This window comes from Neocloeon triangulifer, unplaced genomic scaffold (genome assembly GCF_031216515.1).
Source record: "Neocloeon triangulifer isolate White Clay Creek 2 clone unplaced genomic scaffold, ASM3121651v1 ptg000015l, whole genome shotgun sequence".
NCBI lineage: Eukaryota > Metazoa > Arthropoda > Insecta > Ephemeroptera > Baetidae > Neocloeon > Neocloeon triangulifer.
In genome coordinates this window covers 4,738,693-4,765,643 of record NW_026775557.1, presented here as the reverse complement: position 1 = coordinate 4,765,643, position 26,951 = coordinate 4,738,693, and the positions used below count along the sequence as shown (strand labels likewise).

At 37.3% G+C, this 26,951-nt stretch overlaps 1 protein-coding gene across 2 annotated transcripts in view; it reads right to left on the bottom strand.

The window, feature by feature from the left end:
* LOC132202858 (thrombospondin type-1 domain-containing protein 7B-like) overlaps positions 1-26,951 on the bottom strand; it is a 105,839-nt gene that overhangs the window by 5,423 nt on the left and 73,465 nt on the right. Inside the window, exons 5-23 of one of the 2 annotated variants that reach the window (XM_059630128.1) lie at positions 23,585-23,636; positions 5,276-5,460; positions 4,645-4,812; positions 3,939-4,113; positions 3,657-3,843; positions 3,462-3,587; positions 3,099-3,388; positions 2,897-3,032; positions 2,711-2,841; positions 2,461-2,652; positions 2,065-2,380; positions 1,812-2,007; positions 1,494-1,755; positions 1,320-1,435; positions 1,029-1,253; positions 778-972; positions 465-711; positions 264-405; positions 40-215 (exon numbers count right to left, since the gene is read on the bottom strand). In XM_059630128.1, the coding sequence (XP_059486111.1) occupies positions 40-215; positions 264-405; positions 465-711; positions 778-972; positions 1,029-1,253; positions 1,320-1,435; positions 1,494-1,755; positions 1,812-2,007; positions 2,065-2,380; positions 2,461-2,652; positions 2,711-2,841; positions 2,897-3,032; positions 3,099-3,388; positions 3,462-3,587; positions 3,657-3,843; positions 3,939-4,113; positions 4,645-4,812; positions 5,276-5,414 (3,419 nt within the window). In that variant the 5' untranslated portion in view covers positions 5,415-5,460; positions 23,585-23,636. The remainder of the gene's footprint in view (positions 1-39; positions 216-263; positions 406-464; positions 712-777; positions 973-1,028; positions 1,254-1,319; positions 1,436-1,493; positions 1,756-1,811; positions 2,008-2,064; positions 2,381-2,460; positions 2,653-2,710; positions 2,842-2,896; positions 3,033-3,098; positions 3,389-3,461; positions 3,588-3,656; positions 3,844-3,938; positions 4,114-4,644; positions 4,813-5,275; positions 5,461-23,584; positions 23,637-26,951) is intronic. The other variant, XM_059630129.1, reaches the window with a different exon arrangement.

The following is a 26,951-nucleotide window of genomic DNA, read 5'->3' as shown; positions in this document are numbered from 1 at the left end:
ATAATTGGATTTGGAAGTTAGAATCAAATTTTACAATACCTAACGTTTCTGCGTTGATCTCCAGCGCCACAACCCTTAAGCTGATCCTCCCCGTCCAATGTGCAGTCGTCCCAGCCATTGGCAGCCCATTTGAAGTGAGAGCAGGGCGTGTTACACAGTTTTGTTTGAGCTTCAGGCCCGCAAGGTCGGCCGTTGTTCAGAGTAGGCTGCAACATCTGTGCACAAAATTTAAAGATCTGCCTTTTCCATGATGGAATTTTGACCTTTACTTCACGTTGTCTCTTTTGAATTCCGGGGCCACACGGTACACTGCAAACTCCCCACGTGCTCCACTCTCCCATCACACAGTCTGCGGAACAGGGCACAAAGCAGGGTTCCTCCTCCAATCCAGTATCCCCACAGTGACTTTGATGGAAAAAAGTTATAATTATTCAAATTAGAAAAGTCTTTTAATTTTTAAATACCTCGGTTCAACCAAGTTTCCAGCTTTATCTCTGCAAGCTCTTGCGCGGAATCTGCGCCCCGCACCGCAAAGGGCCGTCCCAAGGGGTCGGCCGTTTGCCGACTCCTCAGAAAAGTTGTTTTGATCCAGAATGCAAATGGACCACTCTCCCTCGGGCTTTGATTCATACACACTGCACGGGCACGGCTGCGTTTGGATCAGAGGGAATTTGAAAGTGTCCCTGCAGACTGGTCTTGAAGCAGAAAGCCCTTAAATTGAAAATTTAGTTCATAGTTACAACTCATGCGTTTTATTGCAAAAAGGTATAAATTCACCTAGAAGTGAGCGCCTTCTGACTGATGTGCCTCCGCACGCCTGCTCGCAAGTAGTCCACGACGACCAATCCGAAAGGACACAGGGCTCTTCACAGTCCATGAAACAGGGTTGCGTCATTACTGGCATGGGTCCACTCTCTTGCATGCATTGGCTTGCATCCACTCGCGTCTTATTGTTCAGCAAACAGGCCACAGCTATTTCAATTAATTCAAATTTGTTAATTAAATCATTTTCATAAAATTTAATAAACCTCTTGTCCTGTAGCCTTGTCCGCATTCAACATTGGATGGTAGTTGGCACTGCGACCAGTCACTTATTAACCAAGTGTGTGATTTACACATTTCTCTTTTCTGGGGACAGATTTTGATCTCTTCCAGTTGAGGGCACGGTGTTCCTCCGGCCCTGGGCAGTTTTAGAACCACTCGGTGTCTGATTTGGGTTGCTGGCAGCTTGATTCTGTGCTTCGCTGTTATATCTTCAAAAATGTTAAAACACATAAAATTATTATTAAAGATCAGTATTTATTTTTTTAAATAATTACCGGCAATGCATTCATCGGGGCAGTGACTCCATGCTGTCCAGGAAGATACATCACAATTTTGAGGACAAGGTGCATTGCAAATTCTCATATCAGCTGGTTTCATTAAATACTGGCATCTATTTTTAAAATTGAAATTTTATTATTTAGTTAAAAATATAATTCATAAATTTTTACTTTGAATCTTTGACTCTTTTCTCATTTCCTTCCATGCACCAAACGTCCCGTTTTTGGATTCCTCTTCCACAAATCGATTCATCTTCACCAAGTTCATTATTGAATGTGGGGCTCTGTTGCAAGACGGTATTGAGAGTGCTTGTGCTGTTTTGCAATTCACACTTTTGCCACGGCATGGTGAACCAACTGTAGCCGTGGCAGCTGTGAAGGTTGCACGCTTCGATTTGCAACATTTCATCAGGGTCTGGACAAGGATGGCCTCCTTAAAAATAGAAATTCATTTTATTATGTAGCTAAAAAAACTAGCAAGAAATGTACCGGGTCCAGAGGGTGCAACAACCGTTCTGTTCCTCTGTCTTAGGGCGCCCTGCCGATTTGAAGAGCAAGGGTGACTACACGTTGACCACTGAGACCAGGGTGATAGGACGCAGTCAAAAGGACAGGGTTGCAGACACAGCTCTTCGACAGGGGGCTTCAGCTCTTGTTTGGCGCAAATGAAATCGTCCAGTGCCACCTTAAAAAAATAGAGAATTTAAAAACTTTATCATGTTTTTTTATTTAATCGACAAACCCCATCAATTGACTCGCATATGACTGATCTGATTTTTCGTCCTTCTCCACATTTGACAAGACCAGGGTCCAATTCGCAAGGGCCCCATCGTCCTAATTTCCAACCAAAACAGGCAGGATGGGCGCATGGCTGCACTTCTCGCACTGCCGGACACTCTACGCCCTTGTTGCTGGCGCTCACCCTGACCATCCTTTCCCTCTCCCTGTAGCCTTGAGAAGGGAGCTCTGCAGATATGTCGCTACAATGTGGTGATTTGCAGACGCTCCATGTGGACCACTGGCCAACCTCACAATCCCGAGGACAAGCAACCTCACACCTTGGGTTTCATAGAGTGGCATTATTAATTTTTTTGATAAAAAAAAAAAAAAAAAAAAAAAAAAAAAAATGTATATTTACCGCTGAACTGTTGGTGCTGGATCCAGAGAATTGCACATCTCTTTAGGCACTGGCCTGTCACTTTGAGACTCAACACAGGTGAGAGTCCTCAGCTGGACGCCTCCACCACAAGCAACAGGCGTTATTGAAGTGCTGGACGAGTCACCCCTGGTCACAACACACGGACTCCACCTTGATGGCAGCCAGTGGTATCTTGAATAAAAAATAAAATCTAAAAATCCATAATATGATACACACAAATATAAATTACTTGTCGATGCATTTCCCCAAAATTTCCGGATCCACTACTTTCCTTTGTTCAATAAGGTGGGGGCACGGCTGTCCGTCTCCTTGCTGAATGCTGACCACGCTTCTTTTTCTTTTGTGCACCTCAGCGTGAATCTGATGATTTTAGTATTAATTATTTATTGATATTAAGATTGCAATAATTTTATACTTCATTATTTGATGAAACACAGCCGTCTTGAATTTTACTCCAAACCGACCATGGTCCAACTGCACAATCTTGAGACACAACGCATGGACGAACTTTTTGCGGAAAAATTTGATTTTCGTGATATCCCAAGCAAAGTCTATAAATTAAAATTCATTGAATAACAGTAAAATGTAAATTTTCATAATGTTTGAGTAAAAATTACTTGATGTCCACAATGTCTCCGTGCAGGTCGCGGCACGTCACCTCCCTTGACTGATATCCAACTTGCGGCTCGAAGGTGAAGTTCTCCAATTTTCTGCTGAAATCGATTCTGCCCTGTTTCCTCTGGCCAAACGCCCTTGTGAGTACGTCGGCCGAAACCACTCCCGCCGGTGCCTCGCACTGTCGCCACTCGCCCACTTTCAGTTTGTACTCGTTTATGCTACTTTTGATTTCTGCAGTCAGTTTTATTTGGCATTTGGACACTGAGGCGCACAGTCTTGTTTCCATCAACTGGAACAAAATTAACAAGGTTTACACTAAATGTTTTGCTCTTTGAAATTCCATTAAAAATCAAATTCCATACCTCTGGGCAAGGTTTTCCTGCATTACTTGGGGCGACCAAAACTGTCCTTGTTCTAGTTTCGTTCATGATACCACAACCGTCAGGACACCTTCCATCCCAGTCAGACCAGTCAGAAACAATGCAGTCCTAAAAAAGAAATAATTATAATTAATTAACATTCTAAGAAACTTTACAGCGGAAAACAAATCAAAATACCTGTGGCGTCTGAATTCCGCAAAGTCGCACAGGGTCTGGTTTTCTTGCAACTGTGAAACAGTTGTCGTCGTCCACTGTCCGATGGGTCTTTTGCAAATCGTGAGAGACAAGAACGCAAGCAACTTCTCTCTGCATAACGCCGAGCGCCTCACCGTCCTTCTCATCCAGGCTGAAAAAGAAGTCGGATCTTTTTGATCATTAGAAAAAACTTCAGCTCCACTATTCTTTCAAGAAAAGAAATCACAGTTGTTTCTATGAAAGCGATGTATTTTTGACCCTCACCCGTGGTTTCCAGCGGCTTCGAGGTATTCCTCTATTGGAGTGAGAGCAGCAGAGCCTGACATGCCCGGATATATTTCTGTCAAGGGAGAAAATGCCCTAATCTGGCCGTTGATGGTGCTGGACGGATACACCGGCAGACATGGACCCCATGGGCCGACTTGCCATTGGAGTTTGTCTAATAAATTAATTACAAAATTTTTAATTTTCTTTATTTTTCTAAAAATGAAATATATAAAAAAATACCTTAATATAAAATCATTGCATTTATAAAAAATATAGATTTAAATATGATAATTGGTCTAGAAATAGATTATTCATACATATTAAATCTTTAGCCATTCATTCAAAATAGAAATATTGTTCTTGCTCATCTCGTATGCATATTTTACATTTATCGATAATTTATCTATAACCACAGTTAACAATAATTATATAAAAAGTAGCTAATTATTTTGCTTACAATAATGAATAAGTAAATACAAATTAAAAGTAAAAATTTTTATAAGATAAGTGAAATATGCTGCAAAAAATTTAATAAATTAATATAACGCACAAATAGATTTTTAAAATATAAAAAAAAAAATGTTTAAAATTTTAAAAGTTATATTAATAATTAAAGGTTATAATTATTTATATATATAAAAATAAACTTAACATTTTTTTTTAAAGGAAGTAAATTGTTTATTAAATTATGTTGATGTCGTACCTCTGTGGTGTCTGCAAGCAGTGAAGCACGGCTTGGCAGTTTCTGGTTTTTCGCTGGGGTCGCACAGGTAGTCAAGCGTGGATCTTCCCTCGAGATCTGAGCACCAGATGTGCCTGACCCTGGTGCCTTCGCCACAGCCGCCAGGTGCGTTGCACGAGCCCCAGTTTTCTGTCAAAAAGTTTCCATTTTTATCACTTCATCTAGCTATGGCAGCATGCAAAATCAAATCATCTCGGTTTACAGCCGAAGCACCTGCTCGAGGGCGTCAACTTTTCGCCCTCAACTTTTATACGGCACAGCTTTCAGATTATATTGAGATAACTTTGTCGCGAAAGGGTTATTGCTTGGCAATAAACGAAAGCAGTTAAAAAAATCAAAACGATGTTAAAAAATAAAAAAAAAATAAAAAAAAAAAACAAAAAAAAACAGAAATTTGTAAACTTATATATAAATAAATAAGTAAGTAAATTTTTTTAATATGCATTCAAAAATTTTGAATTTATCTTCAAATTTTCTTATCAAGATTAGGGTTGAAAGTTCATTGGATTTTCTCTCCATCTCTGAAGCTCTTGGGGAAATTTCTCAGGAACAATTAGCTTGAAGTGGATTAGGAAGGAAACTTGGCTTTTACCTATTCTCCATGTGAATGACTTGGTGGAGGGATGGGGGTGCTTCACGGGGGGCGCCGCATCTTGTCTACTGGAGACGCCGCCGCCGACCAGGAACACACAGAACACCAATGAAAGGACCAAGTCACGCAGATACCTCATTGGAGGTCTAGGAAAGCAGCATTTCCATCACTTTCCTTCCTCCAGTCTGGAACAAAAAATAAACATAATTAATATTCCATCAAATTAGAGAGTTATTTAAAAATTTCAATTTCGCTAAACAAACACATTGAGTGGAAAAGAGAAGCTTTTATGTCGAGATTAAAAAGTGATTTTTAATCTGGCTAATTGTTCCCGACTGCAGTGAACCCGCCATTCGCTCTCAGTTAGTCCAAACAGACCGGGCAGACTTCCAAATTAATCTGCGAGAGAGAAAAAGTCGCGTTTTTGAAGCGAGAACGGGTAGAGTCGCATCCTCTCAGTTGGCCACTCTCGGCTTTTAAAAACAATCCGCCGCTAAAAGCATTCCATCATCGCGTCCAGTCCACATCTCTCTGTTTTGCCAGTCTGCTTTTGATTCATTAATTCTCTCACACAAGTGCAGAATTTCGTCCAATTTATTTCCGGCACTGCGGGATTTGCTATTTTCCTCCTCATATACGACTTTAATTGCAATCCATCTCTCTCTGCGGTGTTATTTTTTACAGAAAATTTTCACCAATTCTGCAAAGGGGTTTCAACTTTGATGCTGGAAAAAACCGATCCTTTTTTTTTTAAATTCTGATATTCACCAATTCAAATTGCGTTTTCATTGAATTTAATTTAGCTGCTAAGTTAGAGGCTTGACGTGTAGCTTTGTTTGCAGCTGGAATTTAGCCGCGTGCACGGCACAGGCAATTAATCCAAAATGCAGCCGACGCATTGGACAGGTAATAAATTTGCAAGCGCCGCGCGTTGAAACTAGATGGAGAACGGGCACTGGCATATAATCCCTGATTAAATGACTGCTCTCGAGTGAAAAACCAACCCTTTCCTTTTGCAACACCCTCGACACGCTCGTGTTCGGAAAGTTAATTAAAGCGTTTCGATGAGTCGCATTGATTAATTGCGCAACTACATCCTCTTCCGTTTTGTGTAAGATTAATTTGAAAGTTTATAACAAAGTGACGTAATTGATTGCTCTTTTCAAACGGTAAAGTTGTGTTGAATTAAATTAAAAATAAATTTGAATATTCTTACAACAGCACTATGCTGTATAATGTTAATAGTCTCATGAAAACCATAAATGAAAATATTGCAAATTTTTTTTTAATAAATAAATTTTATAAAAAGTTTACAGTTCTTTCTCTCATAATTAATAAAAACTAAATTAAATTGAATACAAAAGTTTTTGTCATAAAAAATAATTTTTGAAAAAAAATTTCATATACAAGAAAAACTTTCAAAATTTATGTTGATAAAGTTTTTTTGTATCATCTGTGATTTTTACGAAATTTAAATAAGATCACAGGAATATAATTGTCATGTGAATTGAAAGTCCAGTAAAGTCAGATATGAATCTGAAATTACACGCACACGTGACACATCCATTTGATTAAAAGCAAACAAAACGCGCAGAGTGTAAATTTTTCATGCAGATCTTTTCACAATAAAAGCGGTGGCTCCAGCAGCGACAGAGAGATTGAATTTGAATAATTGATCATAAAAAGCGAGCGAGTGCTGCGAACAAAAATTGAGTGCGTGTGTGTGTGTCTGTCCGCCCATCCATCAAGCCAACTCTCATCATTTTGCGCGACATCAATAATTTTTGCGCCACGGACGCTCAATTATGCGACAATCAATTTCACGCAATTAGAGCAGCTGCTCGCGTGAACATTTATCATGGGTTATAATCCGCAACATCCACAGTGGGCGTGCAAATTATCTCTGCCAGTCCGACTTGGTTGCAAATGTTTTGATGGATGGCGCCGTCGCCGATTCTGCTGAGTGTTTATTCGGTAATAAGTAGGAAGCATATCGTGCAATTTCACCTTTTTAGAAAATTTTCAATTTATTGTCAGAATTATCTTCTACACTAAAAAAAAATCAAATTTATTCTTTTATTAGCAATTTCAAAATAAAATTGAAGTGTTTAATTTTGCGAAAAATTGGCAAAAAATCAAGCTTTTAAGTAACATTTAATATCTTTGCTATATATTATTAGTGATTAAAATGAAAATATAATAGTTGAAAAAATTGAGACTGCATTGCATTATTAGAGATTTAATTGAGTTCAATTTGTATGACAATGATAATTTTGCTCGACAGTAATTTATTATCTTAAAAAAGGTTATTTAATACAAAAATTAAAGATTTAAAATTGTATTTTTTACAATGTAAAGATTAAGATTTTCAGTGTCAAATTTCTTATTGTGGCTCTCTCTTGACATAAAAGATTTGATATTTTCATTATCAATTTGAAATATAAACCAAATAATAATATAATTGATTAATTAGCAGGAACATTCGGCGATAAATGAGTTTTAAGAATTAATGTTTAAACGCATGTATTTTGAGCGCGTTGGATTAGTCATGGTTTCCTTACTAACCAAGCAAATAATCTGCAACCGTATTTCCAATTAGCATAACGTCGTTAACTAACTAACCGCGCATCTCTATTAGCATTTTGATCCCTCTTCCTACACAACCACTCCATTATTTGTACTCACAGCATTATGTATTATGCTTGATGTAAGCTCTGCTAATTTTCACCCACACGCGAGTACAAATGTCAAATTGCGTTGTGAAATCCGAATGTCAAATCAAGCGGTGGATCGTGTTTTGTGTGCGTTTTTGTGACGGAAAATTGGACACTATTCCCTGTCAATGTGATCGCCGATTCGTGTCCTTTGGGACTGCAGTGGTACATTTGAGGTTTTTATTTTAGGGTTTTTGGCTACATTTGAGGTCAGCATACGGAATCAAAAAGGTTAAAGCTGAAGATTGAGCTTGATGTTTATATAATAATTAAATTCACCATTCAAACAGATTTAATGTAGTGCATAAAACAGGGATAATTAAGTAATATTTTTCAATGTTTCCATTATTTCTAAAAGTAAAACACGTTTTTCGCGTAGAAAATAGAAAACAGCCTTGTTAGTTATAAAATACAGAGCTTAATTTCAAACATGATTTAAAAAAATTAATATACTCCAGCTCGGTTGGAGCAAAATGTCCACCAGTACACAGCGAATAACTATTGCACTTTGTATACGCCCATGTTATCTGGGTTTAAGGGAGGAGAGACTGCAGCTCTAATCAGATTTGCAAGCAATTTTCACGGCTGCAATTTGCATTCACCGAGAGCTCACAGGAAGGGGGATTTTAAAATAAATTCATGCAGCGAGGGTCACTCGCCTAAGAGATGCTGATCATGCAGACTGAACAAAATCCATCCGGTGCTGGACCCCCACTGTTTTGTCATTAAAATCTGGCAAACAATATTAAGCGAGGGGATTGGAGTGACAAAAGCCAAAAAGGGGTTCCTAACGTCCTGTCCCTGTGATATTATGAATATCATAGGAAAGTCCCTAGAGATAAATTTATTTCTGCAGTAAATAATGACACGATCTTGCGTAAAATTTTCAAAACTTGTTTTAAATATTAAAATTTGTTGATATTAAATTTTATTTTCGACCCATATTCCTGAATTTAATAGCCATATTCAGCCATTTATTTTTTTAATAAATCAGCTGCTTTAAAAATTTTTGCGTTGTTCATAATGCTTATTTAAAAATAATAAACGTGTAAAAAAATTTTAATTCAGCAAAATTAAAGAAAAATCAGAAAATGAAAAAAAATTTAATTTAATTAATTATTTGTTTAATTAGGGAAATTGATACTCCAGGGTCTCAAGGAGATGATCATGGATGTGAAGAACTCCGGATTTTTCCTTGTTGTAAACAGTTGTAAATTTCTTTTATTAAAAAATATAAAACTGCTCTACCAGTTTTGGTCACGGTCTGTGACCCTATTTTACAACGAGGAAAACGCCTAAGTTCTTCACTTCCGAGTATATTAATAAATATCATCACAATAAATAATAAAAATTACCATTTTTTAGAAATAAAAGTTTGGCAATTGTGTATTAAACATACAAAAAAAAAGCCAAAATGACGTGAGCGTCTTTGAGCTGGCATTAGGATCTGCTTTTTCTCTCTCTCACAAAAAGCTACCCACCAGCAACAACAATTGATCATCTCAATGATGCGGGTGAGAACGAGTTGCGCCGCCCGTCTCTCCTCGCTCTAGCGTCACTTCCACTTTTCGTCCAGGTTTGCAGGACGCGCTACTTTTTTTGCGAAGGATTTCAATTTGTCTCTTTCGCTCAGAAACGAGCTGTCACTGCGAAAAATTAAATCTGCGAACTTTCATTCACTGCGAAACTTTTTGTGTGACAAAAAGGTTGCGCGTCGCACGCAAGACTTTCCGGGAAAGTGCGACAAGGAAAAACTTCGCAGACGTTTGCGTATAATAGAAGAGCTGCGATTCATTAGTTTGCCCTTTCCAGGGCAAAACAAAACTGGCGGTCGTAAATTTCGCTTTTTTAGCTCGGCGAATCAAAAGAGAATAATGAGTTGATGATCTTGGCGCGGTTTCAAAGTGGCCAGCGGGCCATTACCATTTTGAGCAATTAGCTACATTAACAGGGTCTCGCCTCGTAAATCAGCCCCGTGGGTGCGGAGGTGCCGCGCTAACACCCTAGCTGCGCTTTATCGTGCTCAACGCTCGCCTGGTTAGGTATGAGAGACCCCAAGTCGTCTCGATTGCTGCACCTGGAACGAGGGACGCAACCAGCTGGAAAAGTGCAAGTAATTTAAGTCCTGTCATTGCCTCTTGCCTGGTGAGAATAATAATTGCTAGCTCAATTAAGGATCTGCATTGAACTTAAATTTTATTTGAACCTATCCTAAAACCTTTTATTTTATTTTTTAAAGATATATTTCCTGTCTTGCAAATGTGAGATAATTTTTTGAATTATTATTATGACACATTTGAGCAGTAAAAGAAAAAAATTATTCCAAAATTTTTAAAATGTACGTTAGGAAATTATTATTTTAGAAATTTTATTTAAAATCTAATTTATTTTTTATTCAATTGTGGAAAATGTTATCAATATTTATGATGCGAGTAAAATTTAAGCTGTCCCTTTTGAAAATTTAAATCTATCGTCATGTTGTTATCCATTATTTACCATTTAAGAATATTATATTATTAATTTAAGTTGAATTCTATATTGATACTATAAGGATGAAAATTTTCATTGTAAAAATAATTTCATTTGTATAATATTTAAAGTTAATTTAAAAAATACATATTACTCGCGATATTAAAATTTTTCATATTTTTTTATGCATAAAACAATCTAGGCTCTTTTTTACTAACAAAAGTAATGAAAAAAAAAATCCTGCTCCGTTGCTTTGCCTGACGGGCTTGTGTGACGATTAAAAAGGTGGAGAGGTTGGTGGAGGCGATGCAGTGCCTTTGTTTGGTCACCTAATGTAAAGTAAGTAGTGCGCGCGTCATTTGACAGCTCCATTTCCACCGGCTAATGGATTAGCTCTGTTTGGTCGCGGCTAATGCCGAGAGAGCGGCCATATTGGCGGGCGAGAAACATTAAATATTTACACCACACGCCGATCCATCACCGAATTTTCCAGGCTATTGATTTGGCACGGCCCCTTTTGTCTTCTCTCTTTCTATAATATAAATTATGATTGATAATCAGGAGATGGGAGAGATTTTTGATTGATTCCGTTCGCCCAGCGTGAAAAAAAAAGAAGCTCGCGGGTTTCGATGAGTAGGCGAATTCGGGCGCTGATTACTCCACGCTGACTTTCTTAATCATTATCGCTCATCTTTGTGAAAACTCATCTTCGGCAGAGTTTGTTCCAGCTGATGAGCCTTTTTTCTCCCAGCGTCGGAGTTATGAAGAGAAAAAGAAAAAACTGCTTTGGAAGAGGATGGGAAAAAAGCAATATCACATGCGAAAAGGGAATTCATATTAATCGAAAACTCTGCGCGCACCATTGGAAAATATAAATTTAGAACTTTGTGATCCTCTTGAAATACATATTAAGGCAGAGAACAAACACGATTTTGCCATTTTTAATATCTGCGATGCAGACTTTTTCATTTTCCTCTCCAAAAAAGTTTGGCTGCTTTTATCAAAGGGCGATCCCTTCCTTCATTTGCTCTGCAAAAGTTGAACATCCTTTGAGATTAGGCAACCGGCAGCGCTGACCAGGCGATTCGGCGGCTGCGATAAAACCGGGGCTCGTCCAGGGGAAATCAAGATGGTCCCCGCAGGTAATGAGAGGGAAGCGAGCCAAAAGGGGGAAACTTCCCCCTCGCCCGGGGGCAGCGCAGCACAATGGACTTTTTATGGGGATGCAAAAGTTGTGCAGTGGATCTGCTTTCCAGCCAAAGTTTGCTTTGAAATTGAGCCGATCCTAAGCTGCCTGAGTCACATAGTGTGTTCAAAAGTCCTGGCTAGATCTATATATATAAGTTTTATTTTCATTAAATCAAAGATCAAAATACCCCACAATATAATATCCATTTATTTAGTTTCACATTGTCAAATTAAAATCTAAATTTTAGCTTTTATGAGTTCTTAATTAAAATAGAGTTGCAAATTCTTCTGTATTTATATATTTAATGGTATTATTATTATTTTTCTTTGAAAATTAGTTAAAAGATTTTAATATGACACACTGAAAAACAAATTCGTGAGACTAAAATTTTAAAATGAGGCGTAAGCAAAATGAAATTATCAATTACATAATGATATTTTATGTATCAATTTGAACCAATCCTCATTTAAATATTTGTAAAGAAAATATTTTGAGACAATCAATAGTTTGCTAATGGTTTTCGCAGTACATCAAGTGCAAAAACCAAAACAAATTTTGTCAAAAAACAAAAAACTTTTACCTTACAATTTGTTTCATTTCCCTTCAGAGCACATTCCTTATTTTCCAAGATGAGGATGATTTTGTGCTGCTTTGTGACCAATGACCATTTTTGTCTCTCTCGCTCTGAAACTGGAAGAAGTTGGCAAAGACGCACTGCACAACCAGGACAGAAGTCATTCGCTCGTTTATGAGAGTCTCCGCGGTTGTCCTCCTCATCCGGGAGCTTTATGGCTTGGGCACTATTTATTTTATGAAAGCAAGTATGTGTGTCTTTGGAACGACTAGTGTGCGGCTGGTATAGGCGCGCACTTGCTGCTCCCAGAGTTAATCAAGGCGCTGGATATGCAGCCAGCGGCGCACTTCATTTCCCGCACAATGTACTGAACGAGCGAGAGTCTCTTGTGCTTTCTGCGGCTTTCATTGTCGCCGAGCACACACGCTACCAGCGAGCGAGCCAACTTTTTTACAACTTGCTCGGCATTCGAAATCGTCTCTCTTGTGAATTGGAACTGTTAATTAAGACTTTCCACTTGGCACTCTTGCTAACACAAGATGCAGCTTAACCATGTGCTTCAATTAGGAATGAAAAATAACACATTTTTACTGTTCTCTTGAGCGAAAAAATATAAATTCGCCTCTGTTAAACGTAAAAATTAATACGTTTTTATTTTTTTTTATTTTTTTTTAAATAATCGTTGAATATACGAGACGTAATGTATTTATTATTTTCTTACAAATTGGCGCAAATTGGTCTATTATAATTCAAGACAAACTATTCAAATTTACAGGACATTAAAAAAACTTAATTAATGATATTAATTACGCAACTTCAAATTAATTATAGTTTTTTTATTGAAGGGAAGGTATAATTTTAATTAACACAATCATTTTGTGAAATAATAATTAATTTGATAAGTAAAATGTGAAAGTTTCAAAGTGAGCCGTCGTATTTGTGGTATACCACGCACTATCTTCTAGTATTTTTGATATGACACTTTATAACATCAAAATTATTTAGTTTTTAATTAATTTCGTTATTAATCTAAATTGACAATATTTAGAATTCTTATTCATCAAAACCAAGAACTTCTACTACAACAAAAACAATTGAAGATTTTGGTTGACCAAAATCCAGTTTATAACAGTAACTCCATTCTCCATTATAAAATATGTATTTGTTATTATTTAATGAAGATTGTCTTATTAATGAGCGTGCATAACATTAATTGCATACAATTTAGTAAAATTTCTTTATAAAATGCGTAAAATACTATAAATACTAAACATATTTTAAAAATATCTATGCATATTTATATTTTAAACAAAAATAATGATATAAAAAAATATTCAATTAAATATATAGTTATTATATGTTTTTATTGTTCCTTTTTAAAAGAGCCAAGAACCAATTAACCCTGCCAACAACAGATACGAAACTATTGGCGATTACATTTATGTGTTTTTTGCTACTAACAGAAATCACCATTAATTTTAAAAGAGAATGGTGTCCGGAAAGTGATGATTTGTTTGCGATCAGCACCACTCTGCAATTTTCACAGATTGATTTTTCAGCAAGTGCACACAACAAACATTAATCAAACACAGAGAGGGTGGCAAAAACAGCAACTTTTGCCGAATTTCATTCGTCACTGCACCCTAGAGAGCGAGCGAGCGCGTGTGCATGTGTGTGTGTTGTTTGTGTATCTTTTTTCCGCATTGTTTGCAGTTAGCATACGGGAATAATAAATTTCGCAGTCGACTTGTTCGCTCTCTCGCTGGCTTTTCAGCGAGCAGTGATTTATTTACTCGGCACCCTGCGCTCATCTCGCGCACACCAACAAACAGCGCAGCTTTTTTCAAGGCAAAAAGCTGCTCGACCGGTCAAAAAGTAAATAGGGTCGGCCGAGCTCGGCGCCGCCAGATTAAGCCTACTTAATTTTTGCGCGCACCACCGCCGTTTGTGTGTTGACATCCAAGTGATGTGCGTGCCCGTTTTTATTCATCTGGAGCAAAAAAGGGAGGCGGCGCAAGGCCGATGTCAACTGAACCTTTAAAAAACAGGGGACGCTCCTTTTGACAAATTACACTGAATGCTGCAAGGGTTCTTAAAAAGGAGGAGCTTAATTTAAACCTACTTTGCTACTTGTGAAACAAGGTTGAAAAATTAAAAACGGGAATATATATTCAGAACTAAAAAAATTCAAACTGAATTGAAGCAATTAAGCTGCGATTGTTAAAAATTTAATAAATCTTTGTGTCATAAATGGTATATCCTTAATTTAAGCTGAGGAAATATGTGATTTTAATTTTTAGCTAAAATAGGCGATAAATTTTTATTTAAAATTAACGAGTTTTAGGTATTTCAGGATCAAGGCTTGATTCATAGTGATTTGAATTTAATGTCGGCTTTTCCTCAATGGGTTTTTGTGAGTCGTTTATTGTTTCAGAAAAGGATATTGCTTTTCTGAAACAATAAACAACTCACAAAAACCCATCGAAGTAAAGCCGATTTTACATTCAAATCACCATTTGCTTTAGGTAGCTTCAAATAAGGGATTATATGATTCTAAAACATCAATCCTGACTTATAGAAGGAAAAATTTATGTAATTAAGTTAATTTTTAATTCATTTTCAACTTAAAAAGGAGCTTACTTATTTCTCTCATGCCTGTCTTAGACATTTTAATTTGAAATTATGTCATTTTTAAAATGATTATCAATAAACATAATTTCAAAATATTTTTTTTCACTACCAAAAACTTGACAAATTTGAGTGGGTCCTTCAATTTTATGCCCTGAGATATTTATATTGCACGTATTTGGAAAATACTTCATGCTGTCCTTTCCATGAAAGCAAATTGCACCGCATTCAACGCGGCCGGCACGCACTTCCGTCGACGTGCATCGTTTTTATGCGCGCGAATCGTCGCCGAAAACGAGCAATTTCCTCCTCTTTTTCTATGCACCACACTCCGGCATACATAAAAGCGCGACCGCCCCACTCACGTATGCAAATGCGTCCCTTTGAAGTCTTTCCACCGAATTGAAATGCAGCCGGGCTGACCTTTGCCCGCGGAACGAGTGGCCGTGCCGAATTAACAAACGCTCCATATCTCTCATGTGTGGCTCGACACGATGCATGGGCACGTCCGTCCGCCTCGGGGGATGCTACCCCTCGTGGCCCTCATTGCCCACCCTGAAGAGCACCGACTCGGTCGAGCGTTGCGGACCAATTAGGTCAAGTGTCCCGCAGGGCGGAGCTGATTAAAGTCAGCCTTGGTTTCTTCCCATCTTTGCAATTTGCCGTTAAAACTGGCTTTATGTGGCACTGCGGTTGGAAAACAAATTAACCCGATCTAATTCCAACTCGAGCGGGCTCTAAATTGAGCTTAGCACAATTTATTGGAAAAACTGAAGCTCAATATTGAATTGTACGGTGGAATAATGTTGCTCAACCTACTTTCCGGGGACGAGTGGTTAATTATGATAATTAGAATATTCCGTTATTAGTTGGTTGGTTAATCCTAGTAGCATCAAATCCATACAGATAAACTCGCTGAACACATATTTTGAATAATTCCAATTAATTTTCTCTTCCATCAGCATTTCAATAATATGGAGCAAAGAGCAGTTGGCATTGAAATGAAACGTTGGAATATGGAAAGAAAAATACACAAGCAGACCTAGAAAATTATCCATTCATGAGTTTGCTCGAAAGCCACATTGACGAGCAGCAAAAAGTTCTCCTTTATTTAATCACGCGAGAGAGCGAGTTGGCCGCCGTTCGAAAACAAAATCCCATTCAATCTCGCAGTGCTCCGTCCATACGATTTTCCTCTCAAAGGCTTATTCCCTTCTCAAGAAGCCCCGCGCAAAGTTTTTCAATTAAAAAGTTTGCTCTCTGTTTGTGTTGGTCATCTTTGCCTCAAAACCGCCCAGTTTATTATTTAAACACGAAAATCTTCAAAAGATATGAAGAAAGTCTTCTTATCATGGCATTGGAAGATATGGAAAAGATGAAGCTCTTGTGGCCAGTTCGAAAGTCCGCAGGATCTTGTTGAAAGTTTTGGAGATGAGAATAAATTTGTTTCCGCACAAAATAAAAAGTTTATGGATGATAAGAAAAACTAATTAATTCATTCATTTTTCTCACTGTTTGTTTGCAAAAATTTTAAGATAAATTAAATGCCAAGGAATAAAATTATGTTAATGTCTCGGTTTTTTTAATGAGAGAATAAATTTAAAAATTGTGATTTGCATGCAATCTAAATGCAAAACAATCCTTCCTCCGTGTGCAAGTTAAGTACAATCCAATCCAACCCCGAGGCAGCCCCTTTTCCTTCCGTCTCGAGTGCGAGGTCATTTCGCGCTTGGTCAGCTCCTCACAAGTAGTGCAGATGCCGCCTTGCCTTCCTGCCATCTCAAGAGGTAAATAATGCACCTCTTGAAAAGGACGCGACGCCATTGTGACACCGGCTCAGCTTCTCGGATCAAATTACGCCCTCTGGACAATTTGCCCTGAACCGACGGCCGGGGTTAGAAAAGATCAGTCCGCGGAGAAAAGGGAGAGAGATTGGCTTTTTTGATTTTCTTCTCGTAAAGAGATTGAGCTCAAAAATCTTGTCAAATTAAATAATTAGTGGTTTATTTTCAAAAGTAAAACAATCCTTTCAAATTTTAGCCTTTCTTTCATCGGAATGAATAGAAATACAATTGAATAAAGGAAAAGTAGATTTTGCGCAAAATTTGTGTAGCATTTTTGACAAACCGTGTTAATTTCAGCTCATACTCGCATTTTTATTCCCCAGTCAAATTTAACTCTGAAAAAATAAAAATAAAATAAAAATGATAGTGGCAATCAATCAATGTAATTGCCAGTCTCCCTCTCGAAGCAATTCCAGCTCCACAATGGTGTGCATTAACCAGCAGAGTGTCCCTTTGGATCGAGCCCATCACGCTCACTGAGCGCCAGCAATAATTACTTTGCTTGAATATACGAGGCCCGCGTGCAATTACACACGCACACATACCGAGCGGAAACGTGTCAAACCGGCCAGTAATCGATTCCACCTCGGCACAAGAGACGAATAGCGTGTTTACACATTAATATCAACACATGCGACACATAGTATGAGTGCCCAAGTGCGGAGAGCAGGGCACGCGTAATTTCCACTTGGCAAATGTAGCGGCGGCGAATTTAGATTGGCCTTCGCTTTTCAGAATACATTATAACAGCAAGAGAACAACCGAATGAGTGTTTAGTTAGGCCGGCGAGTTGTAGGGTTGAAAATGTAAACAGGCCAAGGTTCTCTTAATTGGATATTGCAAAAGTGGTTTTTGAATTCATATTTTCAAATTAGTGTTAAATTACTGTTAAAATGTAGCCTTTAAATAATTTTTTTCACAAAACAAAAAATGAAAAAAAATTGTTTTCACAGCTTATGAATTATTGCTGCAGCCCGCAGCCAAAATATGTAGAGCTGGATATTGTTTTTTCTTCAACAATAAACAACTCACAATAACCAGCCAAGGAAAAGCCGACTTTAAATTCAAATCACCATACAATCGTTTAGTTTCTAATTTTGAAAACAATTATAGAGCAGTTTTATTTTACACAAGGCTAATGAATTTTGAGCAGCAAATTTTATAATTTGTTTCACTTTATTAAATTTTCTCCCGATCAATGTTAACATGTTTTAATGTTTACTGCCTGAAAAAATAATAAGTATCCTGAAGTTATTGAAATTTTATTTAAAAAATATGCATCGCATAAACAACAATTTCTTTTATTCATGCAAAGATAAAATAAATTTATGCAAATGAAAAGCACAAAGGAGAGAAGGAAGAATGTGCAAGCTTTGAAAAGAGCCGATGCGCGGCAAACTCTGGGGGTTTCGGGCGTTTCAGCAGGCTTGCCTATTCCACCACCGCTATCTCTTCTTATCTCTCGCGTAACACCTTTCCAATATATACATCAAGCTCAATTTCGCCGCTACTGCACTCTTTTTTTAGGGAGTCGCGGCAGGGGTGCGCACTTGGTCCCCCTACGCGCCGAGCAATAAACCCACCCGCTTCCCCAAAGGCGTATTCGACGACTTGCGTTTTGCCTGCGGGAAAGGAGACGCGGCCCCGGTGGCAGGTGGAAATAACCTTTACGACTTCACCCTTTTTCCTTAAATTAGACCCCGGCACCAAAATAAGGAGCTGCGAGGGCAAAGCCATAAAAAGTAACTTCCGAGGTATCTCTAGTATTTATTTTTTTTAAACAATTCCTTTTTTCACTCTTGCAAAAACCTGCCTCTTAAAGGAAAAAAAATTTAAAAGTTTCAACTTTTGAACTTTTCAAATAAATCATTCAAAATGGTACTCTAATTATTATATAAAAAAAATAAAATTTTAAAATACTTCAGAACCTGATTGATGAATGAAAAATTCAAATGTTATACAATTTTATTCTAAAAACATAGAAAAATTACTATTTTTTTTTTAATTATAGCAGTTGTTTCTAATAAGAAAATAATTTCAAGCCCAGGAATAAAATTAAATTTGCAATTTGATTCATTTTCACTATTTAAAAAAATAACTTATTGATGCATATTTTGTCTAGAGTAACATGGATAGCCACCCTAGATATCCAGGGTCCACGTACCCTTTTTTCTTTTTATAGAATCGATATCCTGCCGGCTTAAGAGGCTTCCCTGCGCACCAGCACAAAGGTAAACACGCCGTCGCACCGGTTGCATACCCTTTTCTAGTGATCTGGCCGTTCGTCCGCGCCACCTGGCCTCCTCTTTCATCCGATTAACTCATCGTCAAAGTATTTATCGTCGGCAGGTTAGCTTTGCCCACGAGTGAAAAGCAGCCCGCCGCTTTTCTCTGCTCGCCGAGTGAGGTGCACGCTTCACCGGTTCCGATACGAGGCCGATTCGCGCATGCATGACTGGTCCTCAGAGGGCTGTTCGGCGTGCCAGATTTGAATGAGAGCTACATGGGGCCGGGACATGCATCCGACCGACGTGTTCAAAGTGAGTGGAGAGGTACCCACGAGTGGAATAAGATGTGCAAACACGTGGCCCTGTTTTGCATTATCAAAGCGGCTTTCGGGGACATCCAAGCTCTTCAGTCTCTGCACAGTCTGCATGGATTTTGAAGTGCAGCGAGCAAACGAAAGCGATGTAAAAAATTTCACGTTGTAAATGAAGAAATTTAATGTTATTTTTTGCATCAATATTTTAATAATCAAATCAATTTTATCGTTGAAGCTTTCACTTATATTTTATTTATTAATTTATATTTATTTACTTAATCCATTAATTGGTAATTATCATATCACTCAAAAAGCACACTTGTCTTAGAAAAAATTATCATTGAGATAAAAGTGTCAAAATACTACAATGCTGGAAAATGATAATATAATATGTAACATTAATAAATGATTTCCATTTTTTTTTTGTTCAGTGTCCTTTATTGCGACACCACGAATGTAAAAAAAAAAATAGTTTTCTTCAGCATTGTTTGTAATCATATCGCAAGGACCATAAATTATAATTAAAGAAGATGCTGAAAAATGCATTTAAATGCAAAATTTAATTTTAAACTAAAATATAAAATCAAATAAAGAATTATCAAATTGGGTTGTACTTTTCGCACTACAAATAATGGACATACAGGTCGACATCAAGACTTTGTAAAGTTCAAGTGAAAATTCATTATTATTATTATTAATATTATTTATTCGATTCTTGCTCCTACCGTTTTCCCCTTCCCATTTGAGGAAAAAGCTGAAATGAACTACATAAAAATATTACTCGTCTCTGGGGTGCACTTGCTTCCCTTTTGCACACAAAACTGTTGAATCGGGCGCAAAACCCTCTTTCCTCACTTTCGGCTCGCAAATTTATCTGAAAATTAGCACGAAAGGTACGGACTGTGCACGCTGCAGCTAGGGTCGCACTTCATTACATTCCTTTCGAGGAGGCCACCGCGATTAATGGCGAGTTTAATGCACAGACGCGCACTTCTGCTTAATGTGCGGCGGCTGCTTTTCGAGGGAGCATATTTCACGTGTCGGCGCAGCCGAGCGAATATTAATTCGGGCTCCGGCATTCCACGCTGACGTTAAGTGAGCGTCAGACCGGCTCTAATTAAATTTTAAGGTGAAGAGAGCGCAGCGCCTTTGCTTCGACTTTGACTATCGCGCGATGGGCGTCCCTGTCGCTCGCAATCACAGCCGCCGCGGTGCGGAATTAAGCAAGTGGTGCGGAACAGGTGGCACATTTTGACATTGCACACGCCACGGTTGTTTATGAGATGCTAAAATTTTGAAGTTTCTCTAATAATTTTTAGCGTTCGCAAAATAAATTAAAGTCACAATAAAATATTTTCCTTAGATAAATTAAGGCCTGCTTATTGACATCTACAACTCCTGTTTGCGGCAAATCGGCCCGAAATTTTTGGACCCAGATTTTTTTATAGATTCCTACCTATCAGTAGAGTTGATTGCACAAAGAAAAATGGGGGGTAGCGCCGATTATTCTTGAAATATGATTTTTTGAATTTTTACATTGCGTCTTATAGAAATTTTTGTTTTTGGTGATTAAAAAAAAACTGCCCGAAATTTTTTGCTCAAAATTTCACAAAATGATAAGCGAATGACCCTAAACAGATAAGCAGAAAAAAATTTGAGTGTTCATGGGGCAAAAAATTAACATTGGGCATATGTGCGATAAAAAAAAAACCTCTTTGGTACTCTTAGCATTGCAATAAGGAGTCCTTAAATAAATGAATTATAATTTTGGGGGGGGGGGGACTGGCTATGAAAACACTGACTATGTTGACAGGGATAAAACCATGAATTGCAGAAAAAGAAATTAAAAATAGCTTGTAGAAAAAAGTAGGATTTTAAATCTGTTAATGAGATTTTATTTTTTTTCGCAGTATTGCTTCGGATAATTTTTTATGTTCAGGTCAATATTTAGTGAATAAAAATTAAATATTTAAAAAGGAATGGAAACAAAAATTATTATTTAATATTGTTTCCATTTCCTTTTAAAATATTTAATTTTATTTTATTGTGGTACTTTGTAATTTTAACATTTTCTCATAATTAAGAAGGGCAGGTTTAAGAAAGAATTAAGTCCTATTCCAATAAGCACCACATTAACTATGTAATAAACAGTTCAACGTTTCGTACTTCCATCTTCAGTGGAAAGTATGCAACCGGTGTGACGCACCTGTACGATAGAGTTTCCTACGTCAGCGAGCTTCCGCTCCAGGGGCCAATGTGTAAATAACTTTCTCCCTGTTCATATAATATTCCAAAGTTTGCGGCAAGAGTTAAGCGGGGCGAAAAATAATCGCGGGTGAAGATCACGCGGGGTTTCCCGCGTCTCGCGCACACGCCAACTCGTGAATTTGCATGCTAATGCTGGATAAACTTGATAATAAAGACGTGTGTGTTTGCTTGGGCCAAAGTTTCGACAAGACGGCGCGGCTGTGCTCCGTCTCTGCAATTAACCGCGAGTCGGGCCTCAAATGAAGATTTAACCCTCGATAAGGGCGCTCGCGAGCACTATGCAATGTGTGCTCAAGCCATAAAAATGTTTGTTTTACAAACGAACAACAACACATTCTTGCTGAAATGAATCTCAGGCAGCACGACAAGGGGCGGCAGCAAACGACAAATAGCGTTGGCTATTTATCTTGGAGTCAAAAAGGATTTTCAAGATTTGCGTGTCTCCTTCTCCAATCTAAATGATTCACGAAATAATTTCTTTTCTCACTTGTTATCGTGGTAACTGTAAAATTATTCCTGTCAAAACAATAAAAAATGAAAAAAGAAACTTAAAATCGCCAGTGAGATATTATATTTTTTTTTTCAAAATAATTTTTAAGCGAAATATTTTCAACAATCACTGATAAAGGTAAAAAACCGTTTCTTGAAGAAACGAGATAGAAGCCATTAAAATTTTATCTGTTGACAGGCATGAAGGTACTTAATTTGTGATTTCCTTTTCCTTTTGTCTTCATAAATTTGAACAATATTGAAGAAAAAATTGCAAACATTTATAATATTAAATGATTTAGTGAGAGAATTTAAATGAAAGGTAACGTAACTGATATAATTTTATGCATTGGAATTATTACTTAAATATTTTTTATCGTAATATTTTCTTCAATTCCAAATTATCTTTGAAACATGATAATGTAGATTAATGATTGATTTATAAATGTTAATTTTAAGTTCTGTTAATGTCCAACTGTTTCCAGATTATGATTCATCATTGTATTTTCATATAAATGAGACACCTTAATCCATTGGACACATTGCACTTAATATATTTAATTTTATACGCAATAATTTCTTTTTTAAATTTGTTTTGAGTAACTTAAGTTCTACAATATTAAATTAAATTTAAATAATTTAATATAAAAATTCTTTTATTTAACGCATAATATTATAAAAAATTTTAAAAATTTAAAAAAATCTTTAATTTGGCTACATTTTTAAAAATATATAATGATTTATATTACAAGTTTCAGTATGAAGTGAAGTATGTGGATGGACACAATAATTAGTCTTTCAAAAGAGTACCAGAAAATAATTTCTCAAAATATTCTCATTCATCAAAAATATCAAGTATAAAGTATGGACAAAATGTTTCACCAATTATAATTGTCACTCTTACATGTTACGCCACAAGTGGTAGGTTCAAATTATTTAAGATATATTATACTAAAAAAAAATGTGGTCATACAAAGAGTAAGTCTATTCTGAAGGCTCAATGAATATAAAAAACGCGCATACGATGACAAGCCTAATCCTCGCGCCAGAAGTGCCCGCATAGGTTTTTCGCTCTCGCATTTTACGATTGCCAGCAGCGAGTGTCATCTTGGCGGCGCGTAAAACCAGAATCGGAAGCAATATATTTGTGTGTGTCTCAGTCAGTGGTAGTGCTGGTGCAGCAAAACGGGACAGGGATCGCTCGTAAAGCGTCCAGCATTTTGCCTTAATGGAGTGTCTTAACGAGCGCGAGAAGGCTGTAATAAGACGACACGGGATAATTGGCGTTTTAACGACGCGACTGAAAAAGGACCGAGAGAGCCACTTCATTTCCTTCCGTCGGCGGCGGCAAAACTTTCTAAAGAGTGATAAATTCGCGCAGTGCTTTCCGGCTGAAGATAACGCGCAGATATTATGTGTAATTGTTCCACTTTTCTTTCGATATATAGAGGGGGGAATAAAAACGAGAGAGTTTTCATCAAGCCGCCGGGTTTCTCGCGAGATGGAAATTCAATTTGCGTAATCAGATTATATCAACAAGACGAAGACGTGCTCTTTAGCTGAAATTAAAACGAAGACGAGAAAGTACTCACCAACGAGGAAGACGAAACTCGATCAATTTCGCCCGGCACTCGGCGCCCAGATCTGCAACAAAAGGAGTTTTTTTCTCTTTCAGAAAAGATCCTGCACGGAAAAGGAGCTCTTCTTTTTCTTTGATCTTACTTTCCCTTGGTCTCGTCCAAAAATATCATAAATATTTCACTCACGCTCTATAGTGCACCATAGCGAGGAACACACACAAGTTTCTCGCAAGAGCAAATTGATTTCTTTAAATTTGCAAAACACGGGCCAAAGGGCAAAGGGCGGCACGTGTATAATGAAAGATAATTTATGCAGCGTGTTGGAAGCTGCAGCGAGTCGTTGCGGCTGCTGAATAAACGTGCAGAGCGAAACGGACACACAAACGCAGCCGGCCGAAAGCCAAATATGTGGGGCTGTGAATTCATATGCAGATAAGTGGGCTGCTCTCCTCAGTACTCTCCACACGTGAAATATTCAAATGCACAAAATTTACGGTCATTTTGTCCGACTGAAATTTAGCGCGCCGTGCATTTGCACTTCCAATGTGAAATGAAATAAAATACATGATAAATCGTGTCCATGTTTAATTTCAAAAGATTTTGAAGTGTCAAAAATTGATCTTGTAGGTTATATTGGCTTGAGAAATAATTTCCTTAACGAAGAAAGCTAATTAAGTCAGAAATTAAAAGATTAAACAAAAGTAAATTAATTTGAATTAATCAATTTAAATCTTTTTCACTTGATTTCAATTTTAGGTTAACTTAAATAATTTATTGTACCTGAATTTTAGTTGTATGTGAACAATTGGATGTAACAATTTCGATAAATAACCAATAATAACAATAATTCTTGCCGTTTAGAGCAAATATTATGAAAAATCAATCATGCAACTGTATAATGATTTACAAATTGAGCTAGATAATATTGATGAAACTTGTTAATTTATGTAGAAAAGCAGAAAAAAAATCGGAAATAAATTTAAAAAAAACCTTGTTAGCTTTTATTGACGATGACAGATTATTGCAAATTATTTTCGTTATTCTTATATCATGTGATTTTAATGGTCTTTAAAATATATATGTTGTATTAGCTTTTGAACAAAATTAACTTTCATTAAACGAAGCAAATTTTATAATTTCAAAATTTGATCCAATATATTTTTTTTACAATAGGTTATAAGATTTCCTAGTGCCGCCATGGCAATGATATTTATTCCTGTGAAGCAGTGTTCATGCAAAAAGATTTTCAAAAAGCACGCGAATGTTTGGAACGGCCATTAGCAAATATGAAGCCCACTTCTTTTTGTTGAGTTCCTTTTGCTGTTATTATTCTTTCCTGAATAGATGCTCACGTGACGTCAAATCTCGGTGGATCGTTCCTAAAATTGCACGCGGAATTCCACCCCACGTTCTTTTACTCTCCACAAAAAGTACATTTATATTTTTGCTCCCGCTAGTCCCGTTCCCGGAGCGTGTGTGTGAATTGTATGTTGAATCCACTGTTTTTCTACTTTTTCTCGTCCGAATCCTGCTTTTTTACACAAGAAAGAATGAAGGGTTGCTCTCATCTTTATCACGTGCTTTTCACTCTGGCATTGCAGGTGGGATGTTGATAATGGCGGCGGCGTGAGTAATAAAAATTCAATTTGATGCAACTGCCATTTTGGAACCGAAGCATCGATCGGTCTGCGCCTCTGTCGCTTTTAATCTTTCGCCGCCGCCACCAAAGGAGCGACGGCTCAAAAATGTATGAATTCTTTTTTGCTCTCGGCCGCGTCGCCTTCGCCCTGCTCCTTTTGTCTCTTTTGCCCTCTCGAGGCGAGATCTATAGTGTTTGCTTTTTTCGTCTCTTTCGCCGCTTTTATCCGCCGGCGGCCATATATTTGAATATCAAAGCGGCGACCGACGTTTTATTGCGAAATATCGCGCCCTCGGCGATAAAATCTCAGCCGTCCCGCATATTATATCGGTGCCATATTTCTCGTGCTTGTTTTGCACTTCGTAACACCCGAATTTGTGACCCATTAGTGGTGGCACTAGATTATACCCAAATTTATTGTCATCCGGATGAATGACTATTTATACTAACAAAGAGGGGTTTTGAAAGTTTTTTTGCCATGAATTAATCATTGATATTACCAAGTATTATCAACGATCAAAGGCATTATTAGTATTTATTCTACTCGAGGCATCTAAATTAAAAAAAAAAAAAAAATGAGCAGAAAGGGTAATTACATCACGGCGACGTCTCATAAGTCAATAAAGAGTAATATAATAATAATATCTTGCCATTTTTTATGCGGATGAGATGTGAGGATGTTTTATATAAAATTAAAATTAAAAAAAAAATCATATTCTTTCAAATATAAGAACCGCTTGCTTACTCATCACACAAAATACGTCACCAAATTGGCTGGTAGTCACAAGAGTTGAATATGTTTGCTGAAAGGGGAGTTTTACACAGAAATACTAGTTTAATAGGTCGATAATATCAGAATAATATTAGTTTTTTTCTGGGAGGGTATCACAACTAGCATTGAAACGAACTTTTTTTTTTAAATTATATTTCAGATTCAATAAAAAAATCCAATCAACTTAAATAAAGGATTGTCTATTTTAATTTACATTAAACATAATTTATTTTTTGGTCTTTTGACAATTTTCATTTCAGTGCAAATTCTCTTTTTTAGTAGAAAAATAAGCCATACCAGTTAAATCCGTGGATAACATTCTTTTTTTGTGTTGACAGACTGAATGTTCAAATTAAACATTTCCCCAAAAAGTTGGCATTGGCAGGATTTCCGCTGCAAAAGCATCTGTCAATTAGGTTGTGAATAAAAAAAAAACTGACACTATTACGCCTGCCATTTATAATTCACAGAGTGAGCTCTGAAAGCATCAATAAAAAATTCGTGTTTTTGGTTTGTGTTTCGCCTGAGCGAGAAATCCATCAAAACACACGGCGGAAAAGGGTCAAAGAGCCGCCGACAGCGTCAAAAATGAAATTACCTCGAGCACGTGCTGTAATGCCAGCTCTTGGAAAAGCCATTATTTGAAACGCACCGGCGCAAATTTCATTTTTGCTGGTTGTTTTGCAGCTCGGCCTTTGAAAATAAACAAATTACGGCATGCGAGCTTCACCGTGTTTCATTTCGCACGCAACTCTCCGTGTTTGACTAATTTTCAACCCGAGAGTCGTCTTTTTCCGCCTAATTGCGAAACGAGCGAAGGAAAAAGCGCGCGTTTGTCACGTACTTTCTCCCTCTGGAAAGGCACTCGGCTAAGTAAGTGAATCGATGAAATTCTAATGAGAGCCAGAAGGAGGAAAAAACAGCGCTCTCTGCACTCGGCCGAATGATTCTCGTTGGGAAACACGGGA